This window comes from Amblyraja radiata, chromosome 19 (assembly GCF_010909765.2).
Source record: "Amblyraja radiata isolate CabotCenter1 chromosome 19, sAmbRad1.1.pri, whole genome shotgun sequence".
NCBI lineage: Eukaryota > Metazoa > Chordata > Chondrichthyes > Rajiformes > Rajidae > Amblyraja > Amblyraja radiata.
The window spans coordinates 35,332,970-35,355,610 of NC_045974.1; the positions used below are offsets into that span (position 1 = coordinate 35,332,970).

General features: G+C 40.7%; 1 protein-coding gene and 1 long non-coding RNA gene across 2 annotated transcripts in view; both read right to left on the minus strand.

Moving 5' to 3' along the window:
- Nucleotides 1-1,908: 1,908 nt before the first annotated feature.
- LOC116984231 lies at nucleotides 1,909-3,109 on the minus strand. The gene is made up of 2 exons (XR_004414937.1): nucleotides 2,838-3,109; nucleotides 1,909-2,793 (listed from the first exon to the last, which is right to left on the minus strand). It is a non-coding gene; the product is annotated as an uncharacterized LOC116984231 (long non-coding RNA).
- Nucleotides 3,110-3,895: 786 nt separating this feature from the next.
- ptprq (protein tyrosine phosphatase receptor type Q) overlaps nucleotides 3,896-22,641 on the minus strand; it is a 167,269-nt gene continuing 148,523 nt past the window's right edge. Inside the window, exons 57-62 of the mRNA XM_033038385.1 lie at nucleotides 21,317-21,451; nucleotides 19,044-19,169; nucleotides 11,320-11,468; nucleotides 10,389-10,524; nucleotides 7,103-7,226; nucleotides 3,896-5,391 (exon numbers count right to left, since the gene is read on the minus strand). Coding sequence (XP_032894276.1) covers nucleotides 5,354-5,391; nucleotides 7,103-7,226; nucleotides 10,389-10,524; nucleotides 11,320-11,468; nucleotides 19,044-19,169; nucleotides 21,317-21,451 — 708 coding nt within the window. The 3' untranslated portion in view covers nucleotides 3,896-5,353. The remainder of the gene's footprint in view (nucleotides 5,392-7,102; nucleotides 7,227-10,388; nucleotides 10,525-11,319; nucleotides 11,469-19,043; nucleotides 19,170-21,316; nucleotides 21,452-22,641) is intronic.

Below are 22,641 nucleotides of genomic sequence, written 5' to 3' on the forward strand. Positions count from 1 at the left end.
ATATTTTGAGGTTACAGAATTACTTGAAGGCATTGCCAAGACTACAAAAAGTTTAATGGCAATGCCTTCAAGTGATTCTGTAACTGTAAGTTTGTGTCCTCGTGGTAAAATTCCTGATTCCTTAGGAGTATCCTATAATATCAATTAGATAATGCATTCCTTCCGACTGGTTTCCATCAGGATTGCAAATCTGTATCATCACAGGTAAGTGTGTACGCTGGATTGATGTGAAAATGGATACTGTTCTATTGGAAATGCATGAGGTCCATTCTCTACAGTATTGGTTGCACAATCTTCCAAAAATGCACCTCAATCTTTCTCCTACTGTTAGAAATTGGAAGAAATTCTTGTTACAGGTGAGCACAATATGTTTAATCTGCTAATTATTTAGAAACTCTCATCATGTAATATAGAGATGCAGAATGAGACTAAAGTGGCACAGCTGAACTGCAGGCTGCTATTTTCAATTTATGTGAAAATCTCCATGTGCTGGTGTCACTAAAGGCACATTTATGGCCTCAGGGCAATATTCAGATTTGAGAAATTACCTTTAAAGTGAGCATGGATTAACATCTACAACGACTGTCACAACAGTCTTCAACCATTACGTGTCTTGTGAGCTCATAAAAATTCTTCCAATTAGAGGGTTAGACTAGTACTCTTCACTTTTATCCCACTTTCTTCAATATGACTTTGTCTGCTGTATGTTTAACTCCATCCTATTCCATATTGGATTTCATCTGTTGCTTCTAACAATTAGAATTTGATTTCAGGCACCAAAAACCTTGCTGTTGCTGCATTTTTTATTCTTTTAGTCTGGACCTCACCTTTGAAATACGATAAAACTTAACAGAATTCCGCTTCCACTGGTATAGAAGCGTCCTCTAAAGTAACCACTCCATCTCCCAAGCAGTACATTTCCGAGAATTTCAAGAGATGCAAGAGGCTGGAGGAACTCAGCGGGTTGTCCTGATGCAGTGTTTCAATTCCGAATGACGTCCATTCCTTTCCCCCCCATAGATGCTGCTCGACCCGCTGAGTGTTTATTGCTGCATTATATTTTTCACATTTTTTTACACTTGGTGATCTCATTCCCGAAAGAACTCACACCATCACTGCTCTACTTTAGTGGCCCCACAATTTCTGGGAGGGTCAGCACTGTTGAATAGGCTGGTGAAAGTCCAGCCCCGTTACATCTCTGCTAACAAAATATAACACCTGGAATCTGGCGATCTAAATGTCACATTACTCTGTTAATGTATTTATTAATATTTCCCAGTATAATGATTTTCCATTGATATATTTCTGGTTTTATAAGATGAATAGCAAATATGAAGCAGCATCTATTATATCGTTCTTAAAATACTTGTGTAATTCTATAATAGATTACTTATAGTCAAGCTTATGCAGCTGTTTAAGAAGGATTATTAAGAAATAATGAAAAGTGCAATTTGATTATAGAGATTAAAGTTCAAGGATTAACTATTAAATCTTTTCCTGTCTGATATGTTTTCATTTGCTATAGACTTTGCCTGCATTTGACCTTGGCACAAGTTTTGCCTTTGTTGGATGTGTTGTAGGAAACTTCTGCCTCCTATGGAGCTTTAAGGACTATCATACTTACACAGCTTGCAGCAAATGTCACCTGTTGAAGTTACTGGACATCACTTGATTTAAAGCTCCTAAGGCATGGTGTTTCGACAACAAACACTGCCATGGGTGGTAAGCCAGTTTATATTTCAATACTATTTTTTGCAGTTTATGATCTTGCATGCTATATTTTGTTGAGTGTTTTCCTATTATTTAATTGCAGAACAATTTAAAGAAGGGTGGATAATAAACTGTTATTTTTTAAAATACTTGAGTACATTTATTATCATTTGAAAGAGCAAATTAGGCAAGGTGTAGTATATTTTGAGTAGTTTATTTGCACTTTAAAACAATCCAGCACAATGCAAAAATCATTTATTTATCTTAGCAGAATTATAATCTACAAGCCACTTATTGGTTGTATATTTATTTACAGAGACTATATTATGCACCCAATTAAAACACAATTCAGAAGTTGCTTATATTAAACGTTATATCTTTTGTAGTTCTGTGGAGTTCTGCTTGTTTTAAGACCAAAAGATGTTGCTTGTGGCATAACATAAATTAACTTCTCATGCATTACCCATTATTTTTGGGATAGCCGTCTCATTATCACGGCACATGAACAGCCAAATCACTTGTGAAAAGCTGGGCTGACATATTTAGAACGATTGTTATCCAGATAATCACATTATGATATTTTGGTCGTAACAATATTAATATAGGCAAAGTTAGAAAATATTTCCACAAGGTGATATACAAGAGGTCGAAACTTGGGAACAACAGAATGAAACACGCAATATTCTATTGAACAAGAGATACGGAATGCGAGGGAGTGTGAATTTGTTGTAGGACTAGCAGAAAAAATATACTTTTTGGTTTATGAGAAATGTCATGATACAATATACGTTGAAATTACACGATGGTTACTTGTGTGGCAGTGTTTGGTGTGGTGATCCAAAATTCATTAACAAATCTACAATTCATTTCAGGGCAGTGTACATTTGCACATCATGAAGTGATCTCTGACGTTGTATAAATTCTAAATAAAATACGGCCTATGCATTGTGTAGGATCAGGCGCATCATCTCATGCACCATTCAACTGAATCATCCATAATCTATTTTATGCATGTATAACACATTTCTGTAAATTGTATTTCAGTTCTCTTTACAGTGGCAATCTGCATTTAATACAACATAGCTAACACTTAGTGTTCAAGAAGGAACTGCAGATGCTGGAAACACTTAACACTTAAATTGGTTTTTTTATTCTGTGCAAACAGTTTAAGAACTCTTCAGCACAAATGCAAGTATTATCTGGGGTTGGATAAAGAGCCGTTCTTACAATATTTAAAGGACATGTCCCTACCGCGATTGCTACTGGGTTGTCCAGTAGTGGACCTTGAGTCTGAAATAAAGTTTAATAATAATAATAATAATAATAATAATAATAGTGAAGATTCTATTGGAATCACCATTTTTCCTTCAGTTTAACTTCGTGTTTCCTGTGACATAGAAACATAGAAAATAGGTGCAGGAGTAGGCCATTCGGCCCTTCGAGCCTGCACCGCCATTCAATATGATCATGGCTGATCATCCAACTCAGTATCCTGTACCTGCCTTCTCTCCATACCCCCTGATCCCTTTAGCCACAAGGGCCACATCTAACTCCCTCTTAAATATAGCCAATGAACCGGCCTCCGTTTCGCTTCAGGAATGGGCTCCACTCTTTTTCCACTCTCATAGTAATGTCTTCCATGGTTCCTTGGACCTCTTACTTCATCCACCTTCCTTCATCATGCCCAACCAATCTTCCACCCAACATTACCCCACCCCACCCCCATCATCTCCTTGCCTTCAATCTCCCAAACAACCTGTTGTTTTTTCTGACCTCTCCACATTCCACCTCTGGCTTCTCTGATCTCTATCACATCATTGATACGTCTGCTCCATGTGCAAACTTCCTTCACAGGTCACCCCAATCGTCTCCAGGTCTACAGTAGTCTTGTTTCATAGAAACATAGAAAATAGGTGCAGGAGTAGGCCATTCGGCCCTTCGAGCCTGCACCGCCATTCAATATGATCATGGCTGATCATCCAACTCAGTATCCTGTACCTGCCTTCTCTCCATACCCCCTGATCCCTTTAGCCACAAGGGCCACATCTAACTCCCTCTTAAATATAGCCAATGAACTGGCCTCAACTACCTTCTGCGGGAGAGAATTCCAGAGATTCACCACTCTCTGTGTGAAAAATGTTTTCCTCATCTTGGTCCTAAAAGATTTCCCCCTTATCCTTAAACTGTGACCCGTTGTTCTGGAGGGGTCATCTCTGCCTTTCACTGCCTAATCTACTCCTATCACATAATCTTCTTTCCAATCACTCATTCACATTCTGTCGATTGCCACCATGACCATCTCTGTCTGGATTGATGCCGCTCCTATACAATCTTCTCAGCACTAGTTTCCCTGTTGCCCTCTGTTATTCAATTATCAGCTGCTATTCCAAGTCAAACTCTGCCTGAAACCTTAGCTTTGATGGTTCTACCATGCACAAACTATTGAATACAAGGCTTTAGCAGCCTCAATCCAAACTGGAACAGATCAGTTGCTGTTTTGGTTCTAACCTTGGAAACATTTGTAAAGGAATGGAATAAGAATGGAATAAGAAGAAGGGTCCTAACCCAAAACACCTATGTTCTTCAGAGATGCCTGATCCGCCGAATTACTCCAGCACTTTGTGACTTTTTTTGTAAACCAGCATCTGCACTTACTTGTTTCTTCTTCCTAGCTCATCTTGTTTTGTTACAGATGCATTGCAGTTAATACAAGAGTGCTATACACTGTAGATGGATAGTCTTGTTCCATTTCGTACACTTTTTTGTTCCGTTTATAAAGTTTATATTTTACTTGCGTTGTGATAAATTTGTTTGACAATGCTAAAGAATTGTGAAATGGATTGGTTTCCTCAATACATTAGTTTCTTCAGTGTTGAGCATAGTAATAAGACTCCTTGGAACTACAGAATGGAACTTCATCAAGATAAAAGCAAGGGCCAATCTGATAACTTTGTCTGAGCTGGTGTGGAGCAGCGAGTATAAACAGCAGAGGGTCCCTGAAGAGCTACTGTCTGAACTGCAGTAAGAGAATAATCTCTGTGGTGTCAAAGAGGTGAGTGTTCAGCTGTTCAGGATCACAGACTGTTCTGCCAGTGAAGACCGAGTTCAACTACCGACTCCAAAAGCCAACGTTTTAGTGCAGAACATTGGATCAGAAATAGAGATAATACAGAAGGAATAATAAAACATTGCAAAATGCAATAATGTGCATACTTTAAATACGATATATTTACTTTAAAACCAGACACTATTTGCACAACAAAAAGCACACTACAATCTTGCATATATGCACCAAAGCCACTCGGTGCCATGAAAAATAAAATGTTACATCTTATTTGGCTCACTTTACATTAAAATTGCAAAGCTACAACGTATGCAGTACAAGTAAAATAAACCCTAGCAATGTGCAATAGCTATATTAAGTGAGGAAAGTCAGTACTCTATATGGAATTATCCATCCAAGCCAAACAGAAAAGTGCAAAGAAACATTTGATAAAAGCAATGGTGGGAAAGTATTCCATCGGGTAATTCAGCATTGATTATCTACAGATTAATTTTGGCCCTTGCTTGTAGAAGCTCTTACATTAATTGCTCAAAGTAAGTTTAGTGAAACGTTATTAATGTCTTCAGCAGTATGTAAGAATTACATGGTTGTTTCTTCCCATTCCAACTCCACATCACCTAAAATAAATTAATAGGATTATCAATGCAGTATTTATAATCCCATACAAGAGCTACCTATTCTTAAATGGCTAACGGTGCATTTTACAGTCAATGACAAAGGTGCGTTGCACATAAAAATATGCGGGGACAGTTACAACCTTGGCTTGTGAAGTTTAAAGGAAGCAATGTAGTTCTTCAGCGTAAAAAGAGCCTGAATATTTATAGTCCTGCAGAGTAAGTTGGCTGCGATGCTTTAGTCCACTGGGGCCATTTGTGGCCTCAACTGTTTCCTACTTGAAGGCAATGAGAATGAACATGATATTGAGTTGTAATCAGAGGTGGTGGGTCATTGTTGATCAGAACTGAAAGGTGGTCCACAGAGTCTACAATTGAGGGTGTGGAGGCAAGCCTAGGCAAATGGACGCTATTGCAAAAATATTTTTGCAATAGACTTACAACAAAGAACTTATCTGGCACTGGACCCTTAATTTTGCTAATCCTTGACACTGTTAGGTTCAATGTTAAAACCGTTGATGGGTTTTAGTGACATAATGAGAACATAACATGGTCATGTCAAATAGACCTTGGCTTTTCTTGAGTAAGATAAGTTGAACTGGCTGGGGACATGACTGCTGTGCAACCTACACATGCCATCTTCCATTCACAACCCCCTTACTAAAATTACTTATAGCATTCTGCACCAACTCAGCGATGATTGAGTGAACCAGCATTACCTGTGACTTTCAAGTCTCACAGACTTATTCATATTAATTGGCAAATTACAAATGAGACGACTAAAGCACAAGCTCAGAATGTGATACTTTAACCATTGTGTGGTACTATCATAAAGTTACTTTGCAAAAAACAATCTTAACTGAAACAAGAGTTGTTATTTTCTTTTCCTAGATCCCATCCGAATACTCATTTACTAATTTTCAGCAAATAATTAGGAAAAAAGAAGAGCACCATGATTTTTGAATACCCACGTGTCTTTTAGACCTAAAGTTCATTCAAAGTAAAACACATTTTTTGATATCTTCCTTTATGTAGTTCATTATTCTCCCTTTACCCGAGTAGGAGGAATGGTCTGAATTTTAGACAGTTCACTGCTGCTGCCAGTTTCATTACATGTGGCAAGAGTGCCTGCTGCACTTGAATGGCCTTGTACTATTAGAATTTCTGCCCATTTGATTGATGGTAAAGACTGTGATTTTATTGTAACTCTGTCTCGAAGACTTGGGAGTCCAGCAGTCACCCCTGTGGTTATTCTCAACCGCAAGAAATCCAATATTAAGCTCCAGAAATCACCATGCTATGTTGTCGCTGCAAAGACTACATTGTAGTTAGCACTTTATATATATATATATTTATTTTTAGAGAGTAAAAAGCAGGGAACTTAGTGTCATGGGATCATCATATCAGATCACAATTTGACGTTTTATATTTACAGTATAAAGAAAAAAACATTTTAATATACGAGACCCAAGTTCCACTCTCTCTCTGAACAATGGTGGCTTGAAACTGAATTAAATGCGTGATGTCTGGTTAAAGTAGTGGAGAGTGGAATGAATGCGGTTTAAATATACATTCAGTGATATCTAGGAAATGTTTCCATATATTAGATCCTAACTGTATGTTTTGCTCTAGAAATGTTACAAAAAAGTCAAATTTCCATGTCAAATTCACACTTAGAGATAATGAGATCTATTACGATCATCTCTATTATTACCTTCCATTGTATCTAGAGAGTCCATTTTTTGTAAAGCAGCATAATTTACGAACCACAGTGAACGACTGTTTCCTTTGTTATTCAATAGATCCAAAGCGCACTGATGTAAGAACATATACTGAGCCTGCAATGACACATTAATATTGAAACATTCAAACAAAGTACAACTGAAATTGGAACCTCTGGTCAGTTATATTTAAAACTTGCACTGACTTTTGTATCACTATTAACTTACCATTAGAAATCATTTGGTTCCATATAAATTCTTATATAAATTCAACGTATTAATGACGATAAGTTCAACACAAATTCTTGAACAGTGGACTTCTTGATTTCATTTCTTTATGATGTGTTGGTTAATGGTAACAATGGCAATCGAATGTCAATCACCAATGTCAACTAACTGTGGCAGTGGGAGGAATGTAATGGGCCTGTCCTACTTAGGCCTTAGGTGAAAAACCAGCGACTGGAACGGCGACTGTCAGAGTGGGAACACACACACATATATCACTTCCTTCACCAGCTGGTTATGCAGGTGGGGGACAGGGCAAGCAGTGGGAGTGCTGTCTGAGTGAAATTCACACAGTGCAAAGCCAATGTGATACAGACATACAGACATACGCCACGATGAACAGGAAGGTTGGCGCTGTAATTAAGACGGTGAAAGCACAGTGTATGGGAAGCTTCACTTAAAAAGATGGGGGAGAGAGGGGGGTGAAGGGGGGGAAGACGGGGTGGGGAGACGGAGTGGAGACAACTTTTAAGAAGCCAGAGATACATGGCTGTGAAGCTCGGCGGACATATTACCAGTCAGTTATCCTTGGTTCTGAAAACTGCTCTCCATGGCGGCTTCATTCTGGTCAGCACAAATTTTTCAACGTTGAAAAATTTGTGCCGACCAGAATGAAGCCGCGACTAGTTCTGAGAATGCGGGAACTACTCACGACCATGAAGGCGACTACCTGGCAACCACCCGCGAACATGTGGCAACCATGTGGCGACCGCATAGTCTACTGTAGTCACCCAAAAAGTTGCCTAAGTGGGACAGGCCCATAAATGAATGTTTGAGATACAACTATTGAGAGATTTAAGAATGTTCAACTGCATGCTAAGTTTATATTCATTCTTCAAACAATATGCATAAAGGAAAGGTTAAACTGCAACATGGCCTACTATCTTGATCCACATTTATTTTAATCCTTAAGTTTAATAAGATTGACATGGCCCATCAACACTGATTGGCAGAAACTAAAAGGCTGTGACTGACAAAATTCTCAAAACCAAGTTAGTGACATTTTACTGCAGCGAAGGTACAGTCACAATAAACACAATTTGTTGTAAAATAAAACATTTAGAATGAGATGCATAAAAAGGAAGTATTTTCTGTGTTGGAAAAGCTACTTAGTGGATTGTTGCAGGGATTTAAATGGAAATGTTCCCTTATATTGCTACTGAGGGAGGAAACCATTTAGTATCCTTAAAAATAATACTTAAGCAGTTGATAAAATGATGCAAAGATATAAATTGCAGTTGCACGACTGCCCTGTTTTGCACTACTAATAGAGCAGTGGTTATCGAGGGAAAAGCTGTCTACATAATCTATTTCTATGAATAGAAATGTGGACCCTCGGAATGTTGTCAAATTAAGGCTGTGTAGCTCTTTGATATATATACTAAGTAGATTATTTATGCATCTTTGTCAGCCTGTTGTATTATTACATGTGCTGCTTCCTGAAGGTGCATTCATAAAACTATACATCTCTTATTTCTTAAAGTGCATTCTATATTGCAGTAGGAGCAACAAATAATTGAAAAGGTCCACATTGACATTTTTAAATGATCACATCAAAGGTTAGGGCACAGCTCCATCAATGGATGTTCATGCATGTAATTTCATCCATGCTGGATTGTAGAATGGACTTTCAATTTTATTTTACAAATATTTTTAATTTGGGATATTTCCACCCTCTCTTTTTGTTTACTGGACAAATTAGGTATTTGCAACATTTTTATTAGGTCCAGATCCAACATCAACATTATAGAATCTATTCTGTTGCATGAAAGAATGCAGCACAAAAGAACGCCCTACTTGGCAGCAATATTGTTTCTATGCCGAGTAACATTAAGCTGCGTACATAAGTAACTGCAGACGCTGGTTTACAAAAAAAAGATTGAATACCTTTCGATATAGGTGGAAGGAGATGGGAGAGAGGGCAAAGAGGGAAAAGTGGGGGGAAGGGGGGGGGAGGGGAGGGAGGCGGGAATGGTGGGAGAAATGGCTGTGCATCTGTGCGGAGCACAGAGAAGAGAGGGATAAAAGGGATAAAATGGGAGTTGGGTTGTTATCTAAAATTGGAGAATTCAATGTTCATAACACTGGTTTGTAAGCTATCCAATATGAAGTGGAGTTTCTGCAATATATATGTGGCCTCACTCTAGCAATGGAAGAGGCCCTGGACAGGAAGGTTGGCATGGGAATGGAAAGGGGAGTTAAATTGGTCAGCAATTGAAAGATGCAGCAGATCCAGCAGACCTTGAGAAACTGTATGATGAAACGGTGGCTCAGTCTACGCTAGATCTTGCCGATGTAAAGGAAGACCCATTGGGAACATCAAATGCAGTAAATTATGTTTGAGGAGGTCCATGTGAACTCATCTCATGTGGAAGATCTGCTGGGGTCCCTGGATGGATGTGAGGGAAGAGATATTGGGATAGCTGTTACATTTCCTGTGGTTACAGCAGAAAGTACCTGGGAGGTGGTAGTTTGGGTGGGAAGGGGTGAACCTAGGGGTTACAGAGGGAGTGTGGAAATCAGAAAGGATGAGCGTGGGAAGATGTGATTGGTGGTGGGATCATGTTGAAGGTGAACACATCAGAGAATTACGTGCTGGATAAGGAGGCTGGTGGGGTGAAAAGTAACACCAAGCAGTAACTCTGTCCTGAAGGGATGGGGAGCGAGAGCAGAACTACAGGGCACAGAGGAGACACAGGTGAGGGATGTATCTGCAACAGCAGGGGAGAAACTATGTTTACTCAAGGAAGAGGACATTTCGGATGACCTAGAGTGGAAAGTCTCATTTTGGTAGCAGATGTGGTGGAAAATGAAAAATTCAGAGAAAGGGATTGTGTCTTTGCAAAAGGAAGGGTGCAATAAGCTTGTAATAAAAGTAACATCTCGTGATGTCTTGAATTTTGCACAAAGTTAAGGTGAAACAGAAACAATGTTTTAAATATCAACAGGAACCCAGAGTCTAAATGTTTAAATATCACTTTTCTACACTCTTACCAAGTTCTGGACCACGCACATTCGTTCACCTCGCAAATCTGTCACAAATCCAAAGATATCCACAAAGTCATGGTGGTTCACATGTTGTATAAGGTGATCAAGGGCAATAAAGACACCAGTCCTCCCCACACCAGCACTGAGGGGGAGAAATAGAGAAAAACAAATCTTGTTCAGCTATGTACAATATTCTTCCATTGGACCATTTTATTTCAAATGTTTATCCAATAGCACTTTGGTATTTCAGACTCTAATTCTGAATGCAAGATGTACTGTGAATCTTTCTGTAGAGAATAGTAGTTTTGTTATTTACAGTCTTGCCTTCTTAAAACGAATCTCTTAAAAATTTGTGCTTCAGTATTTGTGCTTCTTTATGTATTATTCAAGTAAAACACATATAGGACCAGGACGAATTTAAAAAATATATATTTTTTCAAAACCTTTCTTGAACTGTGAGCTAAACTAAGGTCAGGATTCTTCTCTGAAGTGAAATAAAACTGAAATGGACAACGGGGGAAAATTAATCGTAGTGGTTTTTTGCTGTCTCACCATGCAATATTCCAACAGATTGGTCTACTAATTTCATAGATCATAGACATTACTGGAACAAAGTATTTAAGCAAGGTTCTGTCTATATCTCATTGAAAATTACAATGTACTACAATGAATTATAATGTGCAAGATACTTAAAGCACAATTGAATAACAAAACATGTATTTAATTTATAGATCCTCCAATAGTACTATTATGCATTATACCAAAATCAATTCAGTCAAGTCAAGTTTATTTGTCACATACACATACGAGATGTGCAGTGAAATGAAAGTGGCAATGCTCGCGGACTTTTGTGCAAAAGACAAACAACCAAACAAACTATAAACACAATCATACCACACATATTCTTTTACATAATAAATAATAAATAACTACTTACCTGCAATGGACAACAATAGGAGTATTATCATTGGCTCTGTTTCCTCGAATTAGCTTCACAAAATGAATCAAAGCTGTGCTGGTTTCAGGAACACCATGCTCAGGCCAAGATGTGAAGTTGAAATGTGTCACCATCATAAAGTCACCATACTGCTTAAATAGTTATTGAATTAAAAGAATGCTAAGATCATAAAAAGACTCAGGAATGAGATATTATACATTGTTCAGAATTTCTAAATGAATTTTAAAAATAGGTTAGACTAAAATGTAATAACAACATTTTGGAAGCAGACCATAAAGTAGACCCGTCAAGAAAAGCACTCTATCACTTTCTAGCACTTCTTGAACTGAGATCAAGTGGATTAAATCATACTTTGTGTCACTGCAATGAGAAATAATTATTTCCTAGCTCTGACATCCATTCTCTGATACCTACAAATTCAAGCTATAAGAAGCTACTTATCTATAAGGTAGACGATGAAATTCTACAAAACAGAGGTATGAGATGTCTTACTGGGCTTTAAGATGGATAAATCCCTAGGGCCTATTGAGGTGTATTCCAGGTTGCAACTAGGCCAGGAGGAGGTCACCCTGCACAGACTTTAAAATCTTCACCGGTCACTGCTCACGTGCCAGATGACTGGAGGACCATGAATATACAATACAGGTACAATACAATACCTTCTATTTGTCATGACACTGAACTGAACTGAACTTTATTTATAGAGCACTTTAAAAACAACCACTGTTGCAACAAAGTGCTGTACATGACTAATCATAAACATAAAACAAAACAATAAAAACATTAAAAGACAGTAAAAACAATAAAAAACACTAAAACAAGAGCAGAGTCTCATGCAGGGGCGAAAGCCAAGGAATAGAAAAGGGTTTTAAGACTAGTTTTGAAAATGGACAGTGAAGGGGCCTGTCTAATGTGCAAAGGTAGAGTGTTCCATAATGTCGGAGCAGCAACAGAGAAGGCTCTATCCCCTCTGAGCTTCCGCTTAGACCTCGGTACCTCCAGGAGCAGCTGATCAGCTGACCTGAGGCACCAGGCAGGAGCGTAGGGATGAAGCAGCTCAGAGAGGTAAGGCGGGGCGAGACCATTTAAAGATTTAAAAACAAATAAAAGAATCTTAAAATGAACTCTAAAGTACACAGGCAGCCAGTGGAGGGAGGCCAGAATAGGCGTTATGTGCTCCCTCTTACGTGTTCCAGTTAAAAGGCGAGCAGCAGCATTCTGAACCAACTGGAGACGTGCAAGGGAAGTTTGGCTAACTCCAAAATAAAGTGCGTTACAGTAATCCAGCCGAGACGTAATGAAGGCATGGATTACTGTTTCAAAATGCTGCCGTTCAAGAATGGGCTTCACCTTTGCCAGCTGCCTTAAATGAAAGAAGCTGGACTTAACTACCGCGCCTATTTGACGATCTAATTTAAAATCACTGTCCATCTTAAAACCCAAGTTTAAAACTATTGGCTTCACATACAGTGCCAAGGGACCCAAGTCAACAGGGGGAGGTTCACGGGAGCCATTGGGACCAAACACTATCACTTCTGTTTTCTTTTCATTAAAATTAAAAAAGTTTAGGGCCATCCAGGATTTAATGTCATCAAGACATAACAGAAGTGGTTTGACTGAGAAAGCATCTTTCTTCTTCAGCGGCACATATATCTGACTATCATCAGCATAACAATGAAAAGAGATGCCATGCTTTCTAAGAATGGAACCCAGAGGAAGTAAGTACAGTGAGAAAAGCAGGGGCCCTAAAATTGAACCCTGTGGAACCCCATATGACAGAGGAGCGGAGGAGGATTCAGAACCAGCAAGGCTTACACACATAGTTCTGTCTGCCAGATAAGATCTGAACCATTCCAGGGCACTACCACAAATGCCCACTAGGTGCTGTAACCGAGATACTAAAATATCATGATCCACTGTATCAAAGGCAGCAGATAGGTCCAGCAGGACAAGAATCACATAATCACCAGAATCATTAGCTAGGAGGATGTCATTAAAGACCCTTAGCAATGCTGACTCTGTGCTATGCATAGTTTTAAACCCAGACTGGAAAACCTCCCGAATATTCTGCTCGTCCAGGAAAAGTTTTAACTGAGCATAAACAACTTTCTCCAAGATTTTAGAGATAAAAGGCAACTTGGAGATGGGCCTAAAATTGGCCAATACAGTTTGATCCAGACCAGGCTTCTTAAGCAGGGGTTGCACTACTGCATGTTTAAAACATACGGGGACAACTCCAGAACACAGACAGCTGTTAATAATGGCAAGAACCGACTGCCCTATACTGGGGAAAACCTCTTTAAAAAGATGAGGAGGGACAGCAACACAAGGGGAACCCGATGGCTTAATATGGCTAACCACATCCTCTAAAAGTGACAATGTCACAGGCACAAACTTATCAAATACCACCAAGCATGGTACAGAATCAGAGGGGTCAGAGGCAGGAGCGGAAATGAGAGCCCTTATGGTAACAACCTTATCAATGAAAAAGTGCAGGAAGTCATTGCACATTTCAGAGGATGCTTCCAAACAGACAGGCTGTGGGGCATTAAGAACAGAGTCAATGGTTTTAAATAACACACGTGGGTTGTGACGATTAGACACAATAATGTTTGACAGGTATTCTCTTTTGGCCTCTTTAACAGTGTTCTGGTAATGACGCCAGCAATCCTTTAGGATTTTAGATGAAAAACCTGCAGCTTGTCTTTCTTCCACCTGCGTTCAGCTTTGCGGCACTCCCGTCTAGCTGTACGAGTTACGTCACTGAACCAGGGCTCGGGTTTAGCTCTAGGCTGCAAGGTTTTTAATGGAGCCACAGAGTCCAGTATAGTTCTGCAGCACTTATTCAAGATGGGCAACAGGAGTAGGCAGGTATTTATGGGCCAGTGAGTTTAAAATTAATGAATGAGAAGTTACTGGGAAATAAATCTAAGGATGAGGACTGCGGATAAGAATTTGAATAAGTAAGAAAGTATATTTGAGAATGCAGTGTGGTTGATGTATCTACATGGAACCCAGTAAGGCCTTTGACAAGGTACCATTTGGAAGATTAGACCATTTGGGAAAGGGAGAGGAGGGGGCGTCTGCCTCATGGTCAACTCTGCGTGGTGCTCAGACGGTGCAGTCCTATCCAACTCCTGCTCTACACACCTGGAACACCGAGCTGTGAAGTGCCGTCCCTTCTACCTACCGAGGGAATTCACCTCCATCATCCTGACCGCGGTGTACATCCCACCCCAGGCAGATGTCCATCTGACTCTGGGGGAGCTGCACGCCGTGGTCAACAAGCACCAGACGGCTTACCCCGAGGTGTTTACCAACATAGCCGGGGATTTCAACAAAGCCAACCTTAAGAAATCGCTCCCTAACTTCCACCAACATGTCTCCTGCAGCACCAGAGGATCAAACACCCTTGACCACTGCTACACGACCATCAAGGATGCCTATCGCTCTATCCCTCACCCTCACTTCGGTAAATCAGACCATACTGCGGTGCTGCTTATTCCTGCCTACCGGCAACAATTGAAGTGCGCACCACCAAAGGTGAGGACAGTATAGAGCTCGTCGGGGGGGGGGGGGGGGGCAGAGGAACAACTCCAGGACTGTTTGGAGTCTGTAGACTGGGCAATGTTCAGGGACTCCACAATGGATCTGAATGAATATGCTACAGTTGCTACAGACTTCATAAAGAAATGTGTGGAGGACTGCATCCCAACAAAAACCTTCCACGTGTTTCCTAACCAGAAGCCTTGGATGAACCATTAGATCCGCATTCTTCTGCAGACCAGATCCCGGGCATTCAGGTCTGGAGATACAGAGGTCTACAAGAAGTCCAGATACGACCTTGGTAAGGCCATCAAAAAGACCAAAAGGGACTTTTGCTCCAAGCTGGAGGATGAGACGGATGTTCGGCAACTGTGGCAGGGCTTGAATGCCATCACCTCCTAAAAGGCGAAATCAGGAGGCAGCTCAAATGTCAACGAAGCATCACTTCCTGACGAGCTCAATGCGTTTTACGCATGCTTTGATAGGGAGAACACTGATGTGCCTTCCCGAGCCCCCATTCACCATGCAGGTATTTCGGTCACAGTCACAGGGGCCGACGTCAGAAGGGGTGAATCCTTCAGAGAGGTGAATCCTCGAAAAGCACCTGTACCTGATGGTATACCCAGGCGCTTTTTAAAAACCTGTGCGGACCAACTGGCTGGAGTTTTTATGGACATTTTCAACCTCTCACTTCTGAGGTCTGAGGTCCCCACCTGCTTTAAAAGGGCATCAATAATACCAGTGTCCAAGAAGAGCAAGGTGACGTGCCTCAATAACTATCGACCAGTGGCACAAACGTCTGTGGTGATGAAGTGCTTTGAGAGGCTGATCATGGCGCAAATCAACTCCTACCTCGACAAGAACCTGGACCCACTGCAGTTCGCTTACCGCCACAACAGATTAACGGTGGATGCGATCTCACTGGCTCTCCAATCCGCTCTGGACCATTTGGACAACAAAAACTCATATGTTAGGCTGTTATTCATTGACTACAGCTCGGCATTTAATACCATCATCCTATCCAAGCTGGTTACCAAGTTCTCAGATCTGGGTCTCTGCGCATCACTCTGTAATTGGATCCTCGACTTCCTCATTCACAGACCACTTTGGTGGAAATGTGTCATCTCGATAATAATCAGCACGGGAGCACCTCAAGGCTGCGTGCTCAGCCACCTGCTGTGCACACTCTATACTCATAACTGCGTAGCCGGACATAGTGCGAATTCCATCATCAAGTTCGCCGACTTCACCACTGTTGTGGGACGTATCACTGATGGAGATGAGTCAGAGTATAGAAGTGAGATCGACCAATTGACCAAATGGTGCCAGCAGAATAACACCAGCAAAACCAAGGAACTGATTGTGGACTTTGGAAGGGGTACGACCCACAGTCCCGTTTATATCAATGGGTTGATGGTTGAAAGGGTCAAGAACTTCAAATTCCTGGGCGTGCATATTTCCGAAGATCTCTCCTGGTCCCAGCACACTGAAGCAATTATAAAGAAAGCACATCAGCGCCTCTACTTCCTGAGAAGATTACGGAGAGTTGGTATGTCAAGGAGGACTCTCTCAAACTTCTACAGGTGCACAGTAGAGAGCATGCTGACCGGTTGCATCGTGGCTTGGTTCGGCAACCTGAGCGCCCAGGAGCGGAAAAGGCTGCAAAAAGTTGTAAACACTGCCCAGTCCATCATCGGCCCTGAACTCCCTACCAGCGAGGGGATCCATCACAGTCGCTGCCTCAACAGGCTGCCAGCATCATCAAGGACCCACACCATCCTGGCCACACACTCATCTCTCCGCTGCCATCAGGTGGAAAGTACAGGAGCCTAAAATCTGCAACATCCAGGTTCAGGAACAGCTGCTTCCCTACAGCCATCAGACTTTTAAACACAACTTCAAACAAACTCTAAACTACCCCCTATCAGTCTGAAGAAGGGTTTCGGCCCGAAACGTCGCCTATTTCCTTCGCTCCATAGATGCTGCTGCACCCGCTGAGTTCCCCCAGCAATTTTGTGTACCTTCTAAACTATAACAGCCTATTGCATTTTATCTGTTTATTTATGTGTGTATATATATATATTCTATGGTATAAGGACACACTGATCTGTTCTGTATTTATGCCTACAATATTCTGGGGTGCTGCCGCAAGCAATAATTTCATTGTCCTATCTGGGACACATGACAATAAACTCTCTTGACCTGACTTGAAATGTTAGAGCCCATAGATCTAGGGCAAGTTGGTAAACTGGATGCAAAACTGGCTTGTTAATAGCAGACAGAGTGATGGTGGAGGGTGTTTTTACTTGTGAATTTAAGCCTATGATCAAAGTGTATAACAAGGATCAGTACTGGAATCCTTATTATTGGTTACATATACATTGATGCATGATGAATAAGTTTGCAGATGACATGAAAATTGGTGGCTTTGTTGATTTTTGTTGGATAGTTACAGGCTACAGGATATTGATCAACTGGTAAAATGTGCAGACTATGGAGAGAAGTAATTTAATCCTGAATTGCAAAGTAATAAACTTTGGGAGAAGTAATGAGGACAGTACATACACAATGAATGGTAGGACTGAGGAATATTGACGAAAGGAGGGATCTTTGAATACAAGTTCAAGAAAGAAGGCACATGGCATACTTGGCTGCATTAGCTGGCAGACACAATATCAGTCATGGAATATGGATATTTTATAAAACATTGGATCAGCAGCATTTGGAGAACTGTCTACAGTTCTTCTTGCCTATTATAAGAAGAATGCATTGGCACTGGAAAAGGTGCAGAGGGGATTCACCAGAATGATATAGACACAAACAACTGGAGTAGCTCAACGGGTCAGCCAGCATCTTTGGAGAAAAAGGAATAGAGAGATAAAGTGCTCAGAGCTGAGGGAAGACCTGATAGAGATTTGCAAAATTAGGAGAAGCACAGAGAAGGTAAATAGTGGGAAACATTTCTCCATTGCAGAGGTTTCTAAAACTAAAGGCCAGGGGTTTACAGTAAGGCCTGAGCAGTTCAGAGGGGATCTGGGGAATATTTTTTCACCCCTGAGAATAGATGCCACATGTAACAAACATCCAGCCAAGCATTTGAACCTCCAAGGCAAGGAAGGCCACGGAGTGACCATTGGGAAATGGGATTTGTATAGTTAATTGATGATTGGCATGGAAATTGCTGGCCAAAGGTGTTGTTTCTCCAACTATCTGAGTCCAAATGAGCTCAACGTAGGAGCTGCTCAATGTGCAGCAACTAGCCATATGCATTCTCTTGATAGGGAAGTGAAAGTTTGTTAACATTTGCATTTCTAATCACCGCCAACAACCAAAGAGGGAAATACACACATTGCCGTGTGAAGTCTATGCGTAGCTACAATACCCAAAGGCAATGTACTGTTAACATGATTGCAGGCTGCAGATTAGATGGCAAAATGGTGCAGCTGGTAGAACTGTTGCCTCACAGCACCCGGGTTCAATCCTGATCTCGGGTGCTATCTGTGTTGAGTTTGCACATTCTCCCTGTAACCGTATGGGTTTCCTCTGGGTGCTTGGTTTCCTCTCATATCCCAAAGATGTGCAGGTTTGCACGTTAATTGGCCACTGTAAATTGCACCTGATGTGTTAGGAGTGAATGAGAAAGTGTAAAAACATAGAACTAGTGTGAAAGGGTGATTGTTGGTTGCTGTGATCTCAGTGGGCCGAATGGCCTGTATCTCTAAAATAAACTAAATAGAATCTCTCTGGGAAGTGAACTGTAGTTAATGATAAAATGCTGAACATACAGCAGCAGCAGTACCTCACAGTTGACTGTTACTATTCTTAATACACTTAGCAGTGTAAAGAAAATACAGAATAAAGGAAAATGTTGGGTTATTTGCGGTATTAGACTTTGGTCTTTTTTTGGTTCTGATTATGCAATTATGTTGATGTTTATTTTAATTTAATAGACAGATTCTACTGAAAACCATTGACATTGATCTTAGATAAAGTAATGAAATATGTTACAGAGATTCCATTAATTTACTATATGGTTAAATGGGAAAGGATCTGGAGTCCACTTTTATAATGTTTTATAATGTTGGTTAATTTATGATACAATCAAAAATTAACCAACTAAAACTTTGATCTACTTCCGTATAAAATCAGTCAAGTACCTTTTCAATTTTCAGTTCTCGGATGGTCCAATCTGATTGTATGTTTTCTGCTAGTTTAGTGATCACAATATCTCCAAATACAGTTACTGGCTTGTTGTCCTCAGGCCAATACTGGTGACACCTTATCTGAACAAAAATAAAACATGTCAATACATATTGTTGTGAAATTTCCAGCATGTGTAGTTACCATTATGTAATATTGTATGCAAAACAATTTTTCTGAACCATTTGGCATATGATTGGCCATTAAATTACTCAACATTTCTTAAGTCTCCTTGTAACCGTGTCAGCCAATGTGAGGCAGTGATGCATGCTCATTGGTAGGAGAATTAAAAGATAGTTGAGAAAATATATTTTTTTCCACAAGAAGAACAACAGGGCATTAATCATACAGTCTGCCATGATGCTGGTGCCAGAAGCATGTATAATATTTTAAATATGTTTGGAATGAATCAACATGCCAGAACATAACAAGAACAGCATTAAGAAATGAGAATTACAATTAGTCGAGATAGCAGTTTTGGGTTAACTAAGGTAAAATGGACAGAATTGTCCATTCTGTGATAAATATCTACAACCAGGAGTTGGGGTGGGCAGTAAGGAGCACAGACTGAAGAAGTGTTTTAAAACATTTTTTAACTACTGACAGATTACACCAAAGGATACTATCAATTTAGCACATAACTGATGTATATCCGAATGGCCTACTCCTGCACCTATTTTCTATATTTCCATTAAGCAATTATAACTGTATGGCTATGGAACAACCATTGAGAAATGGGATTAGTATAGTTAATTGATGAATTATATGGGAATGGTTGGCCAAAGGTAAATCTAGCCAATCAGGTTAACCAATCTGCCTGGATGAATTGAATTGAATACATTTTATTAGCCAAATATGTATACATACAAGGAATGTGCCTTGATGCTTTGCTCACAAGTAACAACACGATATACAGCAGACAATTAAAAATAAAACATTATCATTTAAACATGTGAAGAATGAAATAAAATATCAGAGCACAAGGAGGCTACAGACTTTTGGTGATTGAGTAAAGCTACGTGAAAAAAATCTGCTGCTATGTCTGGCGGTGGCAGCTTTGACAGTCTGGAGTCACCTTCCAGAGGGAAGCGCTTCAAAGAGTTTGTGGCCAGGGTGAGAGGGGTCAGAGATGATCTTACCCACTCGCTTCCTGGCCCTTGCAGTGTACAGTTCGTCGATGGGGGGGGGGGGGGGGGGGGGGAGGTTGCAGCAAACAACATTCTCGGCTGATCGAACGATGCGCTGCAGCCTCCGGATGTCATGCTTGGTGGCTAAGCCAAACCAGACCATAATGGAGAAGGTGAGGACAGACTCTACGATGGCAGTATAAAACTGGACCATCATTGCCTGTGGCAGATTGTGTTTTCTCAGCTGCCGCAGGAAGTACATCCTCTGTTGGGCCTTTTTGACTGTGGAGTTGATGGTGGCCTCCCATTTAAGGTCCTTGGAGATGATGGTTCCAAGGAACTTAAATGACTCCACAGATATGACTGTGGTGTTGTTGATGGTGAGTGGGGGGGGGGAGCTCTCCTAAAGTCTACAATCAATTCCACCGTCTTAAGAGCATCGAGCTCCAGGTTGTTACGATGGCACCATGACGCCAGCTGTGTCACTTCCTGTCTGTAGGCAGATTCCTAGCCATCCTGGATCAGTCCAATCAGGGTTGTGTCGTCCACAAACTTGAGAAGCTCGACAGAGGAGTCTGTGGAGCTGCAGTCGTTGGTGTAGAGAGTGTAAAGGAGAGGGGAGAGTACGCAGCCTTGCGGTGCTCCTATGCTGAGGGTCTGCGGGTCCGAGATGTGCTTTCCCAGCCTCACATGCTGCTTCCTGTCTGTCAGGAAGTTGATGATCCACTGACAGAGGGGTTCAGGCACAGTCAACTGGGATAGTGTAGTAGGTCTGGCACAATGATGCTGGAGAATGAAGTGCAGGCCTAGGTTGACTGTGTCATCCACTGATCTAAGACCCGGTATGCAAACTGCAGGGGGGTCCAGCAAGGCGTTTGCGATATTTTTTAGGTGGGCCAGCACAAGTCTTTCAAGGGTCTTCATGACTACAGAGGTCAGTGCGACAGGCCTGTAGTCATTAAGATCAGTAATCCTTGGCTTTTTGGGTACAGGAACAATAGTGGAGACTTTGAAGCAGGAAGGGACAGTACAGGTTTGCAGGGACCGATTGAAGTGTTTACATAGTGCATAACACATAAAGTCATGTTCCAGAAGTGACTTACTCTGCCCTTCTCAAAACAGTGTGTCAACATAACAATAGTTTGGGATCTTGTTTCCCAAATCATTCTCCAAAAGTCTGCCACTGTTCCTGGTAAGGGACCTTGAGTTGCAATGAATTCATTTGGACAGAGGTAACCCTACAAAAACAATAAAATAATTAAATACATTAAAAATATAACGACTCTTTTAAAAATATTTTAGGTATTATAAACCTTACATTCCTTTGCATTAAATTCCTGGGTTTTAACATCTCAGATGACATGTCGTGTTCTTAGCACATGGACGTAATCATGAAGAAGGCACGTTAGCGTTAGCCCCTTCTTCGAGGTTGAAGAGAATCATCATGTCTCCAAATACTCAAACAAATTTCCATAGATGGACTATAGAAAGTATCGTGACTGGTTGCATTATGGCCTGGCTTGGCAATTCCAATATACAAGTAGCTGCAGAGAGTGTGGACTCAGCATGGTCCATTACATCCCTCCCCACCACAAAAGCATCCACATGTGGCACTGTCTCAAGAGAGCAGCATGTATAATCAAGGATCGCACCATCTAGGCTATGCCCTCTTCTCACTGCTACCATCAGGCAAAAGGTATAGGAGCCTGAGGTCACTCACCACTAAGTTCAGGATAGCGACTTTTCTACAACTATCAGGGTCTTCAACCAACTTACACAAACCTAATCCTACTTCAAAACTACGTCCATATCTTACCATGGACATGTTTTTTTTTAAATTGTGTTTTGCACTGTGACTTGTTTCTTTGCACAGTCTTCTTTATTTTAGAAATTGTATGTGTAAGTTAGGCTTTGATGTGTTATCTGAGGCTCTATGCCTGTGATACTGCTGCAAGCCAGATTTTTTTATACCTGTGTCTCTCCGTACTTTTGCATGTGCCGACAAACTTAACTTGACATTTCGTTACACTCTAGCGGCAGTATAAATACAGGATCGCTATACCGAATTATTGGTCAACAGTAGGACTCTTTGATATGAAAGTCGTAGAATCAAACCTCACTGCAATGTTGCTATCATACTTATGATTATAAAGTGACTTTTATCATTGCACCTGAGAACAGATATTGAGAGGCATTCAGTGAAAAATGAAGGCAGATTTAATTGATGTGGACACCACTCTGCACAAAGTCATACTGATGGACGTTTGATTAAGGGGATACAATGCAGAGAGAGAATTTCTTATCATTTTTAAGTGGTAAGGATACTGATAAAATGATACCTGGATGCAAGAGAATTTTTGATGGATAACTAATACCGAGTAAAATATGTAATCAAATAAATAATGAGTGTGAAACAGGTGTGAAAAAT